Here is a 19,321-nt window from a genome sequence, read left to right as displayed (position 1 = left end):
AAGGCTGTGTGTTCGATCCCAGTTGTGGACAATATCCCAAACCTTAACACTTACCTTAACCATTCAGAATGAATCCCTAAACTGAACCCTTAACTTCAACATTTGACATTTGGAGAAATGGAACGATACACTTTGAAATGTTATGTTTGGAGCAACGTGGCCAGCTATTTGCCTGGAGAGCAACCATCCTGCAGGTTCTCACTCCAACCCCAGCTGTAACTAACCTGATTCAGCTTATCAACCAGATAATTCAATTCAGGTGTGCTACATTAGGGTTGGAGTGAAAACCTACAGGACAGTAGCTCTCCTGGAACAGGGTTGGAATGAAAACCTACAGGACAGTAGCTCTCCAGGAACAGGGTTGGAGTGCAAACCTACAGAACGGTAGCTCTCCAGGAACAGAGGCCTGATCTATAGTATATTCATAAGTAAAGAGAAAACCTTGTCCCCAGGTGTTCTTGAGATATCAAACAGAAAATAATTAGGAGAGCATCAAGATCCTAAGCAGGGTGGAGGGCCCGGTACTGGAACTAAATACACTGGAGGGCCCGGTACTGGAACTAAATACACTGGAGGGCCCGGTACTGGAACTAAATACCCTGGAGGGCCCGGTACTGTAACTAAATACCCTGGAGGGCCCGGTACTGTAACTAAATACCCTGGAGGGCCCGGTACTGTAACTAAATACACTGGAGGGCCCGGTAGTAACTAAATACCCTGGAGGGCCCGGTACTGGAACTGTAACTAAATACCCTGGAGGGCCCGGTACTGTAACTAAATACACTGGAGGGCCCAGTACTGGTACTGTAACTAAATACACTGGAGGGCCCGGTACTGGAACTAAATACACTGGAGGGCCCGGTACTGGAACTAAATACACTGGAGGGCCCAGTACTGGAACTAAATACACTGGAGGGCCCGGTACTGTAACTAAATACACTGGAGGGCCCGGTACTGTAACTAAATACACTGGAGGGCCCGGTACTGTAACTAAATACACTGGAGGGCCCGGTACTGTAACTAAATACCCTGGAGGGCCCGGTACTGTAACTAAATACACTGGAGGGCCCGGTACTGGAACTAAATACCCTGGAGGGCCCGGTACTGGAACTGGAACTAAATACACTGGAGGGCCCGGTAGTAACTAAATACCCTGGAGGGCCCGGTACTGGAACTAAATACCCTGGAGGGCCCGGTACTGGAACTAAATACCCTGGAGGGCCCGGTACTGGAACTAAATACCCTGGAGGGCCCGGTACTGGAACTAAATACCCTGGAGGGCCCGGTACTGGAACTAAATACCCTGGAGGGCCCGGTACTGGAACTAAATACCCTGGAGGGCCAGTACTGTAACTAAATACCCTGGAGGGCCCGGTACTGTAACTAAATACCCTGGATGGCCCGGTACTGGAACTAAATACAGTACCGGGCCCTCCAGGGTATTTAGTGACAGTACCGGGCCCTCCAGGGTAACTAAATACCGTGGAGGGCCCAGTACTGGAACTAAATACCCTGGAGGGCCCAGTACTGTATGAGCTGCTTGGAGGGTGTTGGCAGTCGGATAAATGTTTCCTGATTAAACCCAAGTTATTAAATCTGCAGTTGAGAAAAGCAGGCTAAAAACATAAGATTTAAAAACAACAATATTAAGGAGGAAATGCATAGAAAACGTGGGGTAAATAAACTATAAACTAACAGGGCTTTGACATAAAATAACGCATATAAACGTTGACACGTCTCTGAAGTTTAACACAGATCTGCTACACTGTTCAAGTAAAATGTGGAAAAACCACAGCAAGTGAGAGAGACCTCATTCCAGTTTTGAAACGCAGGACACCGCTGCAAAGTCTCAAAGGCTGGGTTTTCAACCGTCTACCTGTCACACAAGAGAAGCCCTACTTCCCTAGGGCTCCGTTCCCTGAAGCAGAGGGTCAGGATGTGGGTGGGGGGGGGGGGTTGCACCCGTCTCTCCTCACACCCTCCTTCTCATCCTCCTACTTCCTCCTGAATGAAGCTAACTTCCAGTGCACAGAGTGTAACACTATGAAAACGCCAGACTACAAGCACCCTCCTGACTTAGTGACGCTGTGTTTAAATTAAAGACGTTTGGAAACCAAGGAATCGTTTTCCTCAGTCTCTGTCGACTAGGTTTGACAGATATGCTCTGAACAGCAGGTTGGGTGTTGAGTGACGCACGCCATCAGCTGCTGTGACAGGAAGGAGATCAGAAATGAATGTGCCAAGTGTGAAAACTAAGGCAGACAGAGGTGGCAGGTTGAAAGGGTCCGACCTGGAAGTCGGCCTGACAACATTTTCTCATGTCTTAGATCTATCTATATGAACGTCAGAAGTCTCAATGATCTGTAATCTCACTAAATAAGGTTTCTGCGTCATTCATCTTCAATCTCATTAGCTAAAATGATCACAAGGTTTTGTACGTTTTAAACACTGAACATTCTCTCCAACTGAGCCTCTATCCCCAGCTGCTAGATAAATACTCTGTCACTGGCTAGTGGTTTGTTGTGCACGTTGTGTGTTCTGTGTGCCAGGTATTTGACCACCATCACAACAGGAAATGATCACGTGGGTTTTAATGGTAAAAAAAAAAAAAAAAAACAATGAACACACACGACAAATTAAATTACCTCACTCATTTCAGGCCAATGCGCCTAATATGATGCGCTAGCTTGTTTCTGAATCACTTTTACATTTGTAAAATGTAATTTACTTACTTAACTAATTAATACAGCAATTGGAGAAAAGGTCAACAGGAAAGAGTAAACAAAAAGGGAAAAAGAGGAAGGTTTGGCCCAGGACAGTTCTAGATACCTCCCCCCATTGTCTTGTGTTTTAGGGTGTTGCAGGGAGGTCTTTGATGAGGGTAACATAAGTCTTTAATCTCAACAGTTTGTCAGAGTCCTCAGTGTATGGTGGGATGGAAGGTTCAAACATAACCATGTATTAAAAGGAGAAATAAGAAAAGTTAAACTAATTCCTTCATTCCACCCCCCCCCCACCCCCCCAGTACAAGACGGCGTCTGTTGTGGCTGTCGTTCTCACAGGCGTTTCTGAGCGAAGAGTGACCCTACGACAACTCCTGTGACCAGGGTCATCCCCGCCAGAAGCCACTTCTTAAAGGTCTCCTGAGACTTCCTGCTCTCGGCTGCAGCGTCCATCCCAAAGATCTCTGCAAACCGGTCCTGGAGATAGAGAGAAGAGAGAAGGGAGTTGGTGAACAAAATGAGGTATAACCAAAACGACTCTATACCTTTATTATATAATGCACTCATTTTAAAATCAGAGCCAAATAAATGCCACCAGCACATCCACAACCAGAAAACCTCCCTATGTGGAACAGTAACCCCCAGGTGAATCCCTTTCACTGTTGACATTTTCCTCACCATCGGGGTCATCTTGAGCCCACCCCTTCCAGGAAATCATTCGAGAGAACGTCCCAGAACTATGACATAAAAAGGTCTGCACTTCTGGCTACAGCCACAAGAGGGAACCAGCACACATTGGATGATACATCTGATTACATCTGGCACTGATGTTCCGGCTGGCTGAGGTTGTTTTCAGTGCAGTGAGGGAATAGTGGACTACACTGGCCAGTAGAACAAATAGTTCTCAAACAATATAATATGAAGACTGATGACTATATAAACCAAGTAGTTTACATTTCTGTTTGTGTAAACCTTCATGACGTAACATTCAGATGGTCAGACAGAGAGTCTTTGTCCCGTTGCTGAAAGTAAAGTAAGATAGAGACTCATTCCAGAGGAATTCCAAACATGCTGCTTTGATTACAGATGGGTGGTGTACACATCTCCCACAACCCCTCTCTTCCTTCCCCTCTAACAGGGTGATACCGTCACCACTCCTTCAAATGTTTTATTTGATTTTATTTCACCTTTATTTAACCAGGTAGGCTAGTTGACAACACCTTTATTTAACCAGGTAGGCTAGTTGACAACACCTTTATTTAACCAGGTAGGCTAGTTGACAACACCTTTATTTAACCAGGTAGGCTAGTTGACAACACCTTTATTTAACCAGGTAGGCTAGTTGACAACAAGTTCTCATTTGCAACTGCAAACTAGCCAAGATAAAGCATAGCAGTGTGAACAGACAACACAGAGTTACACATGGAGTAAACAATTAACAAGTCAATAACACAGTAGAAAAAAAGGGGAGTCTATATATACATTGTGTGCAAAAGGCATGAGGAGGTAGGCGAATAATTACAATTTTGCAGATTAACACTGGAGTGATAAATGATCAGATGGTCATGTACAGGTAGAGATATTGGTGTGCAAAAGAGCAGAAAAGTAAATAAATATAAACAGTATGGGGATGAGGTAGGTAAATTGGGTGGGCTATTTACCGATAGACTATGTATAGCTGCAGCGATCGGTTAGCTGCTCAGATAGCAGATGTTTGAAGTTGGTGAGGGAGATAAAAGTCTCCAACTTCAGCGATTTTTGCAATTCGTTCCAGTCACAGGCAGCAGAGAACTGGAAGGAAAGGCGGCCGAATGAGGTGTTGGCTTTAGGGATGATCAGTGAGATACACCCGCTGGAGCGCGTGCTACGGGTGGGTGTTGCCATCGTGACCAGTGAATACAGAAGAATACAGAACAATGGAGCCGGAAGCAAAGAAACAACATTAAAACAGCCAACAACGTTGTGTTTCCCTTAACAGGATTTGTGACTGTGACGTCACAGCTGTGAAGGTGTCTGGTAAAAAGCTTCTGAGGAATCGAGAGATGTTTTTCAAAGGAAACGATTCCAAGAATAAGTGTGTGTGTGTGTGTGTGTGGGGGGGGGGCATGGCAGGGTCAGATAACAGCACACTGGGCACAGACGTCAATTCAACGTCTATTCCTCAGACCTGAAGACCTCAGCTAGCTGGCACTGCCAGAGACAGACACTACTGTTGGCCTACAGATACACTGGCAGACAGACATAATACTGTAGACCAGGGAGAGGCCTGATTGGTGTCACAGTTTTGCCCCAGCCCCACACCTGACTCCAATAATCAACTAATTATGAACTTCAGTTTAGAACGCAATTATACTGAACCAAATATATAACGCAACATGGAAAGTGTCAGTCCCATGTTTCATGAGCTATATATAAAAAATAAAAATAAAAAAATCCAAGAATTGTTCAATTCAAAAAGCTGATTTCTCTCAAATGTTGTTTACATGACCTGTTCGTGAGCATTTCTCCTTTGCCAAGATAATCCACCCACCTGACAGGTGTGGCATATCAAGAGGCACGATCCATTACACAGGTGCACCTTGTGCTGGGGACAATAAGAGGCCACTAAGATGTGCAGTTTTGTCACACAACACAATGCCACAGCTGTCATGTTGAGGGAGCTTGTAATTGGCACGCTGACCGCAGGAATGTCCACCAGAGCTGTTGCCAGAGAATGTCATGTTAATTTCTCTACCATAAGCCGCCTCCAACTTCATTTTAGAGAAATTGTTGCATGTTGCATTTATATTTTTGTTCAGTATAGTTAAAAAATTAGCTGGCTTTGCTAAGGATGGGGATAGTGTGACATCACTTCGGCCTCCGAGGACTGGAGTCGCCCCTCCCTGGTCTACAGTATTATGTCTGTCTGGCAGTGTTTATCTGTAGGCCAACAGTAGTGTCCGTCTCTGGCAGTGCCAGCTAGCTCAGGTCTGACCCTCCCTGGTCTACAGTATTATGTCTGTCTGGCAGTGTTTATCTGTAGGCCAACAGTAGTGTCCGTCTCTGGCAGTCCCAGCTAGCTCAGGTCTGACCCTCCCTGGTCTACAGTATTATGTCTGTCTGGCAGTGTTTATCTGTAGGCCAACAGTAGTGTCCGTCTCTGGCAGTCCCAGCTAGCTGAGGCCTGACCCTCCCTGCAGAGTAGACCTACAGATAAACCTACTGCAATGAATACTGTATATTATACCCATAGTGTTCACAATCATCACTCAATGATTCTGGTGCACACTGTTCAAACAAACCCACCACAGCCAAACCAAACTACAGTAGGTGAAGTCCGTCATCTGTCTGCAGAGTCTAAGGAATGTCAACATGTAAGGCTAACTGTGCTGCAGGAGTCAGCAGCACTCTGAAGTTAGCCTAGTGATTAGAGCATTGGGCCGGTCACCGAATCCCTGAGCTGACAAGGTAAACATCTGTCATTCTGCCCCTGAGCAAGGCAGTTAACCCACTGCTCGCCGGGCACCGTAGACTATGGCAGAGATGGTGGGTTAATGAATCCATTCAGTTGTACAACTGATTAGTTATCTCCCTTTCACTGAGAGGTGAAGCCACAGAGTATCGTTCCCTGTGAGAACACCATGAAGGGGAATGACAGGAATGCTGTGGGTGTAGAAAATAAAGATCTCGGTCTGCGATGACATGATGTGTGAAAGCATATCAGAATACAGAGTGAGTTGACAGGTGCAACCAAAAGCCTTAATAAAAATAGGATAAGAGTTCACTTCACTTCCCCTCTCCTGAATAGCCTCCCTGAAATAATATTCATGAAATACAAGAATACATTTTTATTTTTAACACACTTGCTCATCTTTCTACCATATCATCTAGGTTCATCTTCAATGTCTCTGCCCAGGTCTGCGTCAGCTCTACACTGCTTCCTGTGGTCTGTAACCATGGCAGGCAGCAGCATAACACTCAACCCTGTAGTCATCAGTGCTTATTGATCTCCGGAGGTCTCATGTGTATTCTACTTGCCCAGGCATGACCATACCACACCCCCCGACACAGTCCACACACTGTAGAACCACACACCCCGACACAGTCCACACACTGCAGAACCACACCCCCCGCCACAGTCCACACACTGTAGAACCACACCCCCCGCCACAGTCCACACACTGCAGAACCACACACCCCGCCACAGTCCACACACTGCAGAACCACACCCCCCGCCACAGTCCACACATTGCAGAACCACACCCCCCGCCACAGTCCACACACTGTAGAACCACACCCCCCGCCACAGTCCACACACTGTAGAACCACACCCCCCGCCACAGTCCACACACTGTAGAACCACACCCCCCGCCACAGTCCACACACTGTAGAACCACACCCCCCGCCACAGTCCACACACTGTAGAACCACACCCCCCGCCACAGTCCACACACTGTAGAACCACACTCCCCGCCACAGTCCACACACTGTAGAACCACACCCCCCGCCACAGTCCACACACTGTAGAACCACACCCCCCGCCACAGTCCACACACTGTAGAACCACACACCCCGACACAGTCCACACACTGCAGAACCACACCCCCCGCCACAGTCCACACACTGTAGAACCACACCTTTCTAGTAAATCCCACAGGTCTATCCTACATGTTAAATGACTGGTAGTAAATCCCACAGGTCTATCCTACATGTTAGATGACTGGTAGTTAATCCCACAGGTCTATCCTACATGTTAAATGACTGGTAGTAAATCCCACAGGTCTATCCTACATGTTAAATGACTGGTAGTAAATCCCACAGGTCTATCCTACATGTTAGATGACTGGTAGTAAATCCCACAGGTCTATCCTACATGTTAGATGACTGGTAGTAAATCCCACAGGTCTATCCTACATGTTAAATGACTGGTAGTAAATCCCACAGGTCTATCCTACATGTTAAATGACTGGTAGTAAATCCCACAGGTCTATCCTACATGTTAGATGACTGGTAGTAAATCCCACAGGTCTATCCTACATGTTAGATGACTGGTAGTAAATCCCACAGGTCTATCCTACATGTTAGATGACTGGTAGTACATCCCACAGGTCTATCCTACATGTTAAATGACTGGTAGTAAATCCCACAGGTCTATCCTACATGTTAGATGACTGGTAGTAAATCCCACAGGTCTATCCTACATGTTAGATGACTGGTAGTAAATCCCACAGGTCTATCCTACATGTTAAATGACTGGTAGTAAATCCCACAGGTCTATCCTACATGTTAGATGACTGGTAGTTAATCCCACAGGTCTATCCTACATGTTAGATGACTGGTAGTTAATCCCACAGGTCTATCCTACATGTTAGATGACTGGTAGTTAATCCCACAGGTCTATCCTACATGTTAAATGACTGGTAGTAAATCCCACAGGTCTATCCTACATGTTAAATGACTGGTAGTACATCCCACAGGCACTTTGTAATGTTTGTCATTCTCCATGTCTGAGTGGTTCTGTCTCAGTCCCCTGTGAGCTACCTATCCCTAAACCACTTGTTCCCCAGAGATGTCAGGTGGTAAAGCAGCAGCCATTCTAAGATGTTTTCCACTTGTTCCCCAGAGATGTCAGGTGGTAAAGCAGCAGCCATTCTAAGATGTTTTCCACTTGTTCCCCAGAGATGTCAGGTGGTAAAGCAGCAGCCATTCTAAGATGTTTTCCACTTGTTCCCCAGAGATGTCAGGTGGTAAGCAGCAGCCATTCTAAGATGTTTTCCACTTGTTCCCCAGAGATGTCAGGTGGTAAAGCAGCAGCCATTCTAAGATGTTTTCCACTTGTTCCCCAGAGATGTCAGGTGGTAAAGCAGCAGCCATTCTAAGATGTTTTCCACTTGTTCCCCAGAGATGTCAGGTGGTAAGCAGCAGCCATTCTAAGATGTTTTCCAGCCTCTGGGTTTTTCTTTGTGTTTAAAAACTAAATAATCGATAGCTGAAGAGAGGAGAGATGGAGAACTCCGTGGGGCAAAGGGGGAAAAAACAACATTTCATTATAAGGTTGCCAAGGTTACCAGAGAGCAGCTGATCTGTGTGTTTGTGCCTGATAGATTATACAGAGCTACGTGGCTGAGAGGAAAGGCCCACAACACCACCGGCCCCTGAGTTAGCTCTAACAGGTTACCCCACTGTGTTTCACCACCATCATGACCTGTAACAACATCTCCTTGGTGAAACACTGACCACAAGATTACTCAGAATACTTCTCTTTTTTTTAAATCAATGAAAAGGTGCTATTTTAGAGAATGTAAGCAATATTTAAGATAGTTTTGAGGTTTAGACTAAAGTATTCCTCTTCATAATTTAGAGCCCGTAGGTCCCCAGAGAGAGAATCTGAATTAACCAGAGCCTTTCAAATCACTCAGCATCAGCTGATCTGGGCAGGTCTATTTCAATAGAGGCCTCAGCTCAGTTTGGCAACCTGAAAGGCAAAAAATGCAGAGGGAACACAGTTACCAAACAGAGTTGAAACAATGGTAAAAGGGGAGTGTTCCATTCAAATGCAGAAAGGAATCCAGAATGTTCAGCTAGCCTAGTTCGGTGAATTACAGAATGCTGGCATAGCCCTGAGAACACAGGAGCCTCTGAATAAAACGAAGAAAAAAGGCCAGATTCCGCTTTAAACTAGCCCAACGAAAGACAATAGAGCGTTGCTAAACCCTTTGGTCACACTGGACGGATTTCCTGTCAAATGCTGCATTTTTCAGTGATGACGCAGGACTTCTAGATTGTATCATCCAGTATTTGAGTAATACGTTGTCACCTCATGTCTCAGGCATGCCTCTCTGATGTTGAAGTCTGACCTTTGCTGAGTCATAATGAAAACGCTGGATGTGTTGTGCTCCTAGGGCAAAAGTGCAATTCCAAATCAGTACGTCTTGTTTGTTGAGTAAACTCAAATAAACAAAACTGTTGCGTTTAGATTACATTTCCGAGTGACCTCAAAGGACAGCTTTTAATCTACACCGCTGGTCAAACATGTTGAATATTACTCACACTGACCACAGTCTGACCTCTTATCTGCCATCGTGATGCACACAGGCAGGGCAGAACTAGGCTAAAGTTGACAGCTAAGACAGTGCTCCCAGTCCCACCCTCAGAAAACAACTCCTCATGCCTGTCAGCAGATCATCCCACAGGGCGGCGCACAATTGGCCCAGCGTCATCCAGGTTTGGCAGGTGTAGGCCGTCATTGTAAATAAGAATTTGTTCTTAACGGACTTGCCAAGTTAAATAAAAGGTTCAATAAATAAATAAAAAATAAGGTCATATGACAACTGGCAGACAGTCATCCTCTAGAGGAGGCCGAGGGGAGCCCACGCAGGCCGAGGCTAGGGGAGCCCACGCAGGCCGAGGCTAGGGGAGCCCACGCAGGCCGAGGGGAGCCCACGCAGGCAGAGGCTAGGGGAGCCCACGCAGGCAGAGGCTAGGGGAGCCCACGCAGGCAGAGGCTAGGGGAGCCCACGCAGGCAGAGGCTAGGGGAGCCCACGCAGTCCGACCTAGTCGGCTCTGGGATTCAAACCAGCAACCTTTCGGTTACTGGCCCAACCGCTAGACAACCTGCTGCCCTTACCACTGTCATCTGACCCAAAACTCTTAACCACGAGACTACCTGCTGCCCTTACCACTGTCAGACCCAACACTCTTAACCACTAGACTACCTGCTGCCCTTACCACTGTCATCAGACCCAACACTCTTAACCACTAGACTACCTGCTGCCCTTACCACTGTCAGACCCAACACTCTTAACCACTAGACTACCTGCTGCCCTTACCACTGTCATCAGACCCAACACTCTTAACCACTAGACTACCTGCTGCCCTTACCACTGTCATCAGACCCAACACTCTTAACCACTAGACTACCTGCTGCCCTTACCACTGTCAGACCCAACACTCTTAACCACGAGACTACCTGCTGCCCTTACCACTGTCATCAGACCCAACACTCTTAACCACTAGACTACCTGCTGCCCTTACCACTGTCATCAGACCCAACACTCTTAACCACTAGACTACCTGCTGCCCTTACCACTGTCAGACCCAACACTCTTAACCACTAGACTACCTGCTGTCCTTACCACTGTCATCAGACCCAACACTCTTAACCACTAGACTACCTGCTGCCCTTACCACTGTCATCAGACCCAACACTCTTAACCACTAGACTACCTGCTGCCCTTACCACTGTCATCTGACCCAACACTCTTAACCACTAGACTACCTGCTGCCCTTACCACTGTCAGACCCAACACTCTTAACCACTAGACTACCTGCTGCCCTTACCACTGTCATCAGACCCAACACTCTTAACCACTAGACTACCTGCTGCCCTTACCACTGTCATCAGACCCAACACTCTTAACCACTAGACTACCTGCTGCCCTTACCACTGTCATCAGACCCAACACTCTTAACCACTAGACTACCTGCTGCCCTTACCACTGTCATCAGACCCAACACTCTTAACCACTAGACTACCTGCCTCTGTAGCTAGGAGGTGGTCTGGTAAAAAGGACGATAGGGATCGAGGAACTCGATGGTGACCTCCCAGCTGGCTGTTATAGTAGGTTCTAGTCTACACATTAAGGATCCGCTGTGTCACCAGCAGCAACCCCACAAAGTTGAACCCTCGAAACACTCACCGACTCCAACCCCCTCACAAAGGGGCAAAGACCTACCATCTGTCTGAAAGAAAGAGGAGAATAGAAAATGATAGGAAGTGACAGAGGAAGAGATTCATGAGAGTGAGGGGTGTAATGGGATAGGAGACAAGGAGACTAGGAGACTATGAGAGGAAAGACAACATTAAAATATGGCTACAACATTTACTTATTTTTATTTAACTAGGCAAGTCAGTTAAGAACAAATTCATATTTACAATTATGGCCTACCCCGGCAAAACCCTAATGACGCTGGGCCAATTGTGCGCCGCCCTATGGGACTCCCAATCACGTCCAGTTGTGATCCAGCCTGGAATCAATCCAGGGTCTGTATTGATGCCTCTAGCATGGAGATGCAGTTCCTTAGAAACGCCGCGCCAATCGGGAGCCCCAAATATGGCTCTTATTACATTGCCGCCAATTCGAACAAGAACAACAATGATCATGATGATCACAAGTCGGCTTAATCATATTCATTACAGCGCTTTCCGATTCTGGAATATTTGCTGGGCACCGTAGCCCCTCACCCCATGTCAGTTTAATAGATCACAGCTACCACACTAATCTCATAGAGAGGTCTCATAATCTGATATCAGTTTCTATACATGCACACAGAGACCGGGAGAGAGAGAGAGAAACCAAGGGAGGGGTTAATGGGGAGAAAATGCAGGCCAATACAGCCAATCTAATAAAGACGGAGAAACTGCAAGTAAGATAACAGGCCGAGGGACAGAGAGAGGCCGAGGGACAGAGGAAGGCCGAGGGACAGAGGGAGGCCGAGGGACAGAGGGAGGCCGAGGGACAGAGGGAGGCCGAGGGACAGAGGGAGGCCGAGGGACAGAGGGAGGCCGAGGGACAGATTCAGAGTGGCAGAGAGAGAGAGAGAGAAAATGGGGAAAGGAATCCTGACCTGATTTCCCACACTAAGACAGCTCAGAACTGGAGCAGAGAGCAGCAACCACAATGTTTCCACTGAGAGTACACCAACACACAGAGAACACTACTCTAGTTCTTCTGCCAACACACACACACACCACTACTCTAGTTCTTCTACCAACACACACAGACCACTATTCTAGTTCCTCTACCAACACACACACACCACTACTCTAGTTCTTCTACCAACACACACAGACCACTACTCTAGTTCCTCTACCAACACACACAGACCACTACTCTAGTTCCTCTACCAACACACACACACCACTACTCTAGTTCTTCTACCAACACACACAGACCACTACTCTAGTTCCTCTACCAACACACACAGACCACTACTCTAGTTCTTCTACCAACACACACAGACCAATATTCTAGTTCCTCTACCAACACACACACACCACTACTCTAGTTCTTCTACCAACACACACAGAGAACACTACTCTAGTTCCTCTACCAACTAACAGACCACAGAGCGACATTCATGGTGTCGCTAGCGGAGTCATTCTGGCCCTCTCTCAAACAGCCCCAGGGCCCAACTGTAGCTACACTGCTGTAGTCCTGTTAGTGAAACTGCTGAACACCAGGCCCCTCCTCCCTCCCCGCTGCTGAACACCAGGCCCCTCCTCACTCCCCGCTGCTGAACACCAGGCCCCTCCTCCCTCCCCGCTGCTGAACACCAGGCCCCTCCTCCCTCCCCGCTGCTGAACACCAGGCCCCTCCTCCCTCCCCGCTGCTGAACACCAGGCCCCTCCTCCCTCCCCGCTGCTGAACACCAGGCCCCTCCTCCCTCCCCGCTGCTGAACATCAAGCCCCTCCTCCCTCCCTCCCCGCTGCTGAACACCAGGCCCCTCCCTCCCCGCTGCTGAACACCAGGCCCCTCCCTCCCCGCTGCTGAACACCAGGCCCCTCCCTCCCCGCTGCTGAACACCAGGCCCCTCCCCCCCCGCTGCTGAACACCAGGCCCCTCCCTCCCTGCTGCTGAACACCAAGCCCCTCCTCCCTGCTGCTGAACACCAGGCCCCTCCTCCCTCCCCGCTGCTGAACACCAGGCCCCTCCCTCCCTGCTGAACACCAGGCCCCTCCTCCCTCCCTGCTGCTGAACACCAGGCCCCTCCCTCCCCGCTGCTGAACACCAGGCCCCTCCCTCCCCGCTGCTGAACACCAGGCCCCTCCCTCCCCGCTGCTGAACACCAGGCCCCTCCCTCCCCGCTGCTGAACACCAGGCCCCTCCCTCCCCGCTGCTGAACACCAGGCCCCTCCCTCCCCGCTGCTGAACACCAGGCCCCTCCCTCCCCGCTGCTGAACACCAAGCCCCTCCTCCCAGCTGCTGAACACCAGGCCCCTCCTCCCTCCCCGCTGCTGAACACCAGGCCCCTCCCTCCCCGCTGCTGAACACCAGGCCCCTCCCTCCCTGCTGCTGAACACCAGGCCCCTCCTCCCTCCCTGCTGCTGAACACCAGGCCCCTCCTCCCTCCCTGCTGCTGAACACCAGGCCCCTCCCTCCCCGCTGCTGAACACCAGGCCCCTCCTCCCTCCCTGCTGCTGAACACCAGGCCCCTCCTCCCTCCCTGCTGCTGAACACCAAGCCCCTCCTCCCTCCCTGCTGCTGAACACTGATCTACATCAGCACAGCTGAATGTCAGGCTGCTCTGTACAGAATCACAATCACATATTGCCATATTTAGAGCACAGCAACAGCTCATTGCTTAGTGTGGTGCTGCTCAGTTGGATGGCGAGCTGTGTTGGTGCACCAAGTGAGCCAGTGGTGCTGCAGGTCCTTCTTCCACATCACTGGATGATAAAGGCTATAAATAGAGCAGAGATAGGGGGAGTTGCCACTAAATGGACTGCTCCATTGGGCAAGACCCCATTACACATGTACACACACAGATGTGCATAGACAGTGTTTTTTTTCTCCCAGCTACATACTCCAGTCTGTAGTGTACACGTTATGGTGGCTGGATCCCCCTGCAACCCTGGAGGAGTGGAACGTCCCAACCTTCCTTGAAGGTGAGTTGAGCCCCCCCCCCCCACTCCCTGCAACCCTGGAGCAATGGAATGGCCCAATCTCTCTCCCTCTCCTCAGCATCAAACCTACTGTCCCAGACTGACGGTTTTGTGACAAGGCTGAGGGAGACAGAATCACACCATCTGTTTAATGACATTTTCACTCAGTCACTGACACACCATCAACCACAAACAACCCCCACACAGACAATGTCTACACAGACAATGCAGTGTGTGCCAGACTGAACACATAAGGAAACGCTTTATTGCAAAAGACAAAACAAACTTGAAAGTGTCCGTGTGCACGTGTGGGTAAGCAACCGCAGGGGTGCATGTGACGGGTCTCGTGCAATAGTGCCAAGGTAGAGAGAGGTAAGTTGCATTCCCGCTTACCATGTGCTTGCTAACTCTCGCTTACAGCTCGCTGCTGCCGGCTAGCCCTGTTATGAATTGGGGAGCAGCTTCGTGCACACGTCTCCACTCACGGCGGTACACGTTAACTGGTTGTCTTGAAATTCCTGGCTAACCGGCTAGGGGATCTCAGAGATGTGTCTGTACAGGCAGGGGATCTCAGATGTGTCTGTACAGGCAGGGGATCTCAGAGATGTGTCTGTACAGGCAGGGGATCTCAGAGATGTGTCTGTACAGGCAGGGGATCTCAGAGCAGCAGTGGGCCCCAGAGATGTGTCTGTACAGGCAGGGGATCTCAGAGATGTGTCTGTACAGGCAGGGGATCTCAGAGCAGCAGTGGGCCCCAGAGATGTGTCTGTGCAGGCAGGGGATCTCAGAGGTGTCTGTACCGGCAGGGGATCTCAGAGATGTGTCTGTACCGGCAGGGGATCTCAGAGATGTGTCTGTACAGGCAGGGGATCTCAGAGCAGCAGTGGGCCCCAGAGATGTGTCTGTACAGGCAGGGGATCTCAGAGCACCAGTGGGCCCCAGAGATGTGTCTGTATAGGCAGGGGATCTCAGAGCACCAGTGGGCCCCAGAGATGTGTCTGTACAGGCAGGGGATCTCAGAGATGTGTCTGTACAGGCAGGGGATCTCCGAGCACCAGTGGGCCCCAGAGATGTGTCTGTACAGGCAGGGGATCTCAGAGCACCAGTGGGCCCCAGAGATGTGTCTGTACAGGCAGGGGATCTCAGAGCACCAGTGGGCCCCAGAGACTACCCGAACCTATCGGGAGTTCCACTCAGGTCAAAAAATGCTGAAGAAAATAATTCCCTGGCAACATGGAACATCAGAATTATTTTGGACAATGACGATAATAGCGACCCCAACGGAGAACAGCTTTGATTGCTCTGATGTGGCTCTCTGCAATAGAACTACTGAACGTAACGGGCCAATGTAAACTTCATTTTTTAAAAATATAAATATGAACTTCATCAAACAAAACATACATGTATTGTGTAACATGAAGTCCTATGAGTGTCATCTGATGAAGATCAAAGGTTAGTGATTCATTTTCTCTCTATTTGTGCTTTTTGTGACTCCTCTCTTTGGCTGGAAAAAATGGCTGTGTTTTTCTGTGGCTTGGTGGTGACCTAACAATAGTTTGTGGTGCTTTCGCTGTGAATCCTTTTTGAAATCAGACACTGTGGCTGGATTAATGAGAATTGTATCTTTAAAATGGTGTAAAATACTTGTATGCTTGAGGAATTTTAAATTATGAGATATGTGTTGTTTTGAATTTGGCTCCCTGCACTTTCACTGGCTGTTGCGCGGGGGGGGGGGTTCCACTAGCAGAACGGAGTTGATTACAATACTGGGTTGGGTGAATATATTTTATATGATATACATAATTTTTTGTTAACTAGAAAATAGTATCCTACAGCAAAGTTAGTTCGTTAGTTAGTTCGTTTTTGCTACCATGTGGGTTTTAGCTTGCTTGAGCCTGCTAACTGAGTGTTAATTCACCTGTTTCCATATACGTTTCATGTAAAAAAAAAAAAATATTACAAAGGAGTTGTTTAATCTAACTGCTTAACTATTTATCTGTACATGGAATGGTTTTTTTTAAATATTTTTTACTCATTTTTTCTAATCGTTACAGGAAATTGCCAGGGACACTATCTGATGTGTGGAGACATTTCACTGCAGCTAATGTAGAAGGGAAAGCTGTGTACATTTGCAAATACTGTGCCAAATCATATGTGAAGAATGCAACAAAGATGCTGAATCATCTGGCCAAGTGCATAAAGTTCCCTCAGTGCTCACAACAAGCAACCTCTGACAAAAGTCCCTCTACTTCTATTCGAGGTGAAAATGATGAATCAGACACCTTATCGATAGCAACAGCTCATGGTCCTCCTGGAATCAGAAGTTTTTTTTAACTCAATGGAGGAACGTAGTCAGAGAAATGCTGATGAATGTCTTGCTCGAGCTGTGTATGCAACTGGTTCACCTCTGATGCTCACACTCAATGTGTATTGGAAGAGAATTCTGAATGTTCTTCGCCCAGCATACACCCCTCCAACCAGACATGCTTTATCTACTCATTTGCTGGATGCAGAGTTCAACAGAATTAACGTGAAGGTCAAGCAAATCATAGAGAAAGCAGACTGTATTGCAATCATCTCTGACGGGTGGTCGAATGTTCATGGGCAAGGAATAATGAACTACATCATCTCCACCACTCAACCAGTATTCTACAAGAGCACAGACACAAGGGACAACAGACACACCAGTCTCTACATTGCAGATGAGCTGAAGGCAGTCATCAATGACCTTGGACCACAGAAGGTATTTGCACTAGTGACAGACAATACTGCCAACATGAAGGCTGCTTGGTCTAAAGTGGAGGAGTACTACCCTCACATCACACCCATTGGCTGTGCTGCTCATGCATGGAATCTGCTCATCAAGGACATCCTGGCACTGAAAACAATGGATACACTCTACTAGAGAACCAGGGAAATGGTTTGGTATGTGAAGGATCATCAAGTTATAGCAGCAATCTACCTCATCAAGCAAAGTGAGAAGAGTAAGAGCACCACATTGAAGCTGCCCAGCAACACCTCTTGGGGTGGAGTTGTCATGTTTGACAGTCTTCTGGAGGGGAAGGAGTCTCTCCAAGAAATGGCCATATCACAGTCTGCCGATATGGACGGCCCCATCAAGAGGATCCTCCTGGATGATGTATTTTGGGAGGGAGTGGTAAGCAGCCTGAAACCTATAGCAGTAGCCATTCGCACAGATTGAGGGAGACAATGCAATCCTGTCTGATGTTCAGACTCTGCTTGCAGATGTAAGAGAAGAAATCCGTACTGCCCTGCCCACGTCACTGTTGCTCCAAGCAGAGGACACTGCAGTTCTGAAATAGATCAAAAAGCGTGAAGACTTCTGCCTGAAGCCCGCAGTGTACACTTTGGACCCCAAGTATGCTGGCAAGAGCATCCTGTCTGGTGCAGAGATCAACAAGGCCTATGGCGTCATCACTACCGTGTCTCACCACCTTGGCCTGGATGAGGGCAAGGTTCTTGGCAGTCTGGCGAAGTACACTTCCAAGCAAGGGCTTTGGGATGGAGATGCAATATGGCAGTCATGTCAACATATCTCATCAGCCACCTGGTGGAAGGGACTTTGTGGATCTGAGGCTCTTTCCCCTCATCCTCCAAATCCCACCAATATCAGCCGCCTCGGAGCGCAACTGGTCCTTGTTTGGGAAAACACACACCAAAGCACGCAACCGGCTGACCAATGCAAGGGTTGAAAAATTGGTGGCCATCCGGGCAAATTTGAGGCGTTTTGAGCCTGACAACGAGCCATCCTCAAGGTTGGAAAGTGACAATGAAGATGAGGCCTCAGAGTCTGATGTTCAAGAGGTGGACATTGAGGAGGTCCAAGGAGAAGACATGGAAGCCTGAGAGGAAGTCAACCAAAGCTTTAGTTTCTAGACTTACATTTTACAGATGTATGTTGAAAAAAATTGGGAGATGCGATGGATCATTGGGGATCATTCAATATTCCCTTTCTTTTGTTGTTCAGTGAAATCATCCCATGTGAAGTCAACTAATTTAATTTAAATCCGTAACAATTTTTTTTTTTATATTGGAAAGACTTAATAATTTGCAATTATGTCTACTTATGAGAAGGTCAAAGGGTTTATGTTTCTGTCTCCATATGATATGGTAAATATATCCAATGTCAAAAAACACCTACATTTCAAATGGTATTAAAATTAATTCCCATATATTCTCACAGAAAGTTTCCAACTCTGAATATGTCAACCCTAGTGGTTCCCATTTAAAATCCAAAAGAGAGTTGTGAGGATTCTGTGCAATTGTGGAGGTTAGAAAAACAGACAGGCAACGGCCAACCCAAGTTCAGATCTACCCATCAGAATGTCTGTTCCTGTTCACACGGTCCTCTACCCATCAGAATGTCTGTTACTGTTCACACGGTCCTCTACCCATCAGAATGTCTGTTACTGTTCACACGGTCCTCTACCCATCAGAATGTCTGTTACTGTTCACATGGTCTCCTCTACCCATCAGAATGTCTGTTACTGTTCACACGGTCCTCTACCCATCAGAATGTCTGTTACTGTTCACACGGTCCTCTACCCATCAGAATGTCTGTTACTGTTCACACGGTCCTGTACCCATCAGAATGTCTGTTCCTGTTCACACGGTCCTCTACCCATCAGAATGTCTGTTACTGTTCACACGGTCCTGTACCCATCAGAATGTCTGTTCCTGTTCACACGGTCCTCTACCCATCAGAATGTCTGTTACTGTTCACACGGTCCTCTACCCATCAGAATGTCTGTTACTGTTCACATGGTCTCCTCTACCCATCAGAATGTCTGTTCCTGTTCACATGGTCTCCTCTACCCATCAGAATGTCTGTTACTGTTCACATGGTCTCCTCTACCCATCAGAATGTCTGTTACTGTTCACACGGTCCTCTACCCATCAGAATGTCTGTTACTGTTCACATGGTCCTGTAC

At 47.9% G+C, this 19,321-nt stretch overlaps 1 protein-coding gene across 4 annotated transcripts in view; it reads right to left on the bottom strand.

Annotated features, from left to right (window-relative positions):
* Nucleotides 1-2,574: 2,574 nt before the first annotated feature.
* LOC110492635 (bcl-2-like protein 1) overlaps nt 2,575-19,321 on the bottom strand; it is a 43,020-nt gene continuing 26,273 nt past the window's right edge. For all 4 annotated transcript variants that reach the window (XM_090203885.1, XM_090203887.1, XM_036947656.2 and 1 more), the window contains exon 3: nt 2,575-3,200. In XM_090203885.1, coding sequence (XP_090060011.1) covers nt 3,057-3,200 — 144 coding nt within the window. In that variant the 3' untranslated portion in view covers nt 2,575-3,056. The remainder of the gene's footprint in view (nt 3,201-19,321) is intronic.

The sequence above is a fragment of the Oncorhynchus mykiss genome, chromosome 16 (assembly GCF_057628025.1).
Source record: "Oncorhynchus mykiss isolate SJ-2025 chromosome 16, ASM5762802v1, whole genome shotgun sequence".
Classification (NCBI taxonomy): Eukaryota; Metazoa; Chordata; class Actinopteri; order Salmoniformes; family Salmonidae; genus Oncorhynchus; species Oncorhynchus mykiss.
Note: the sequence above shows the minus strand (reverse complement) of the source record. Positions and strands in the feature narration are given on the sequence as shown.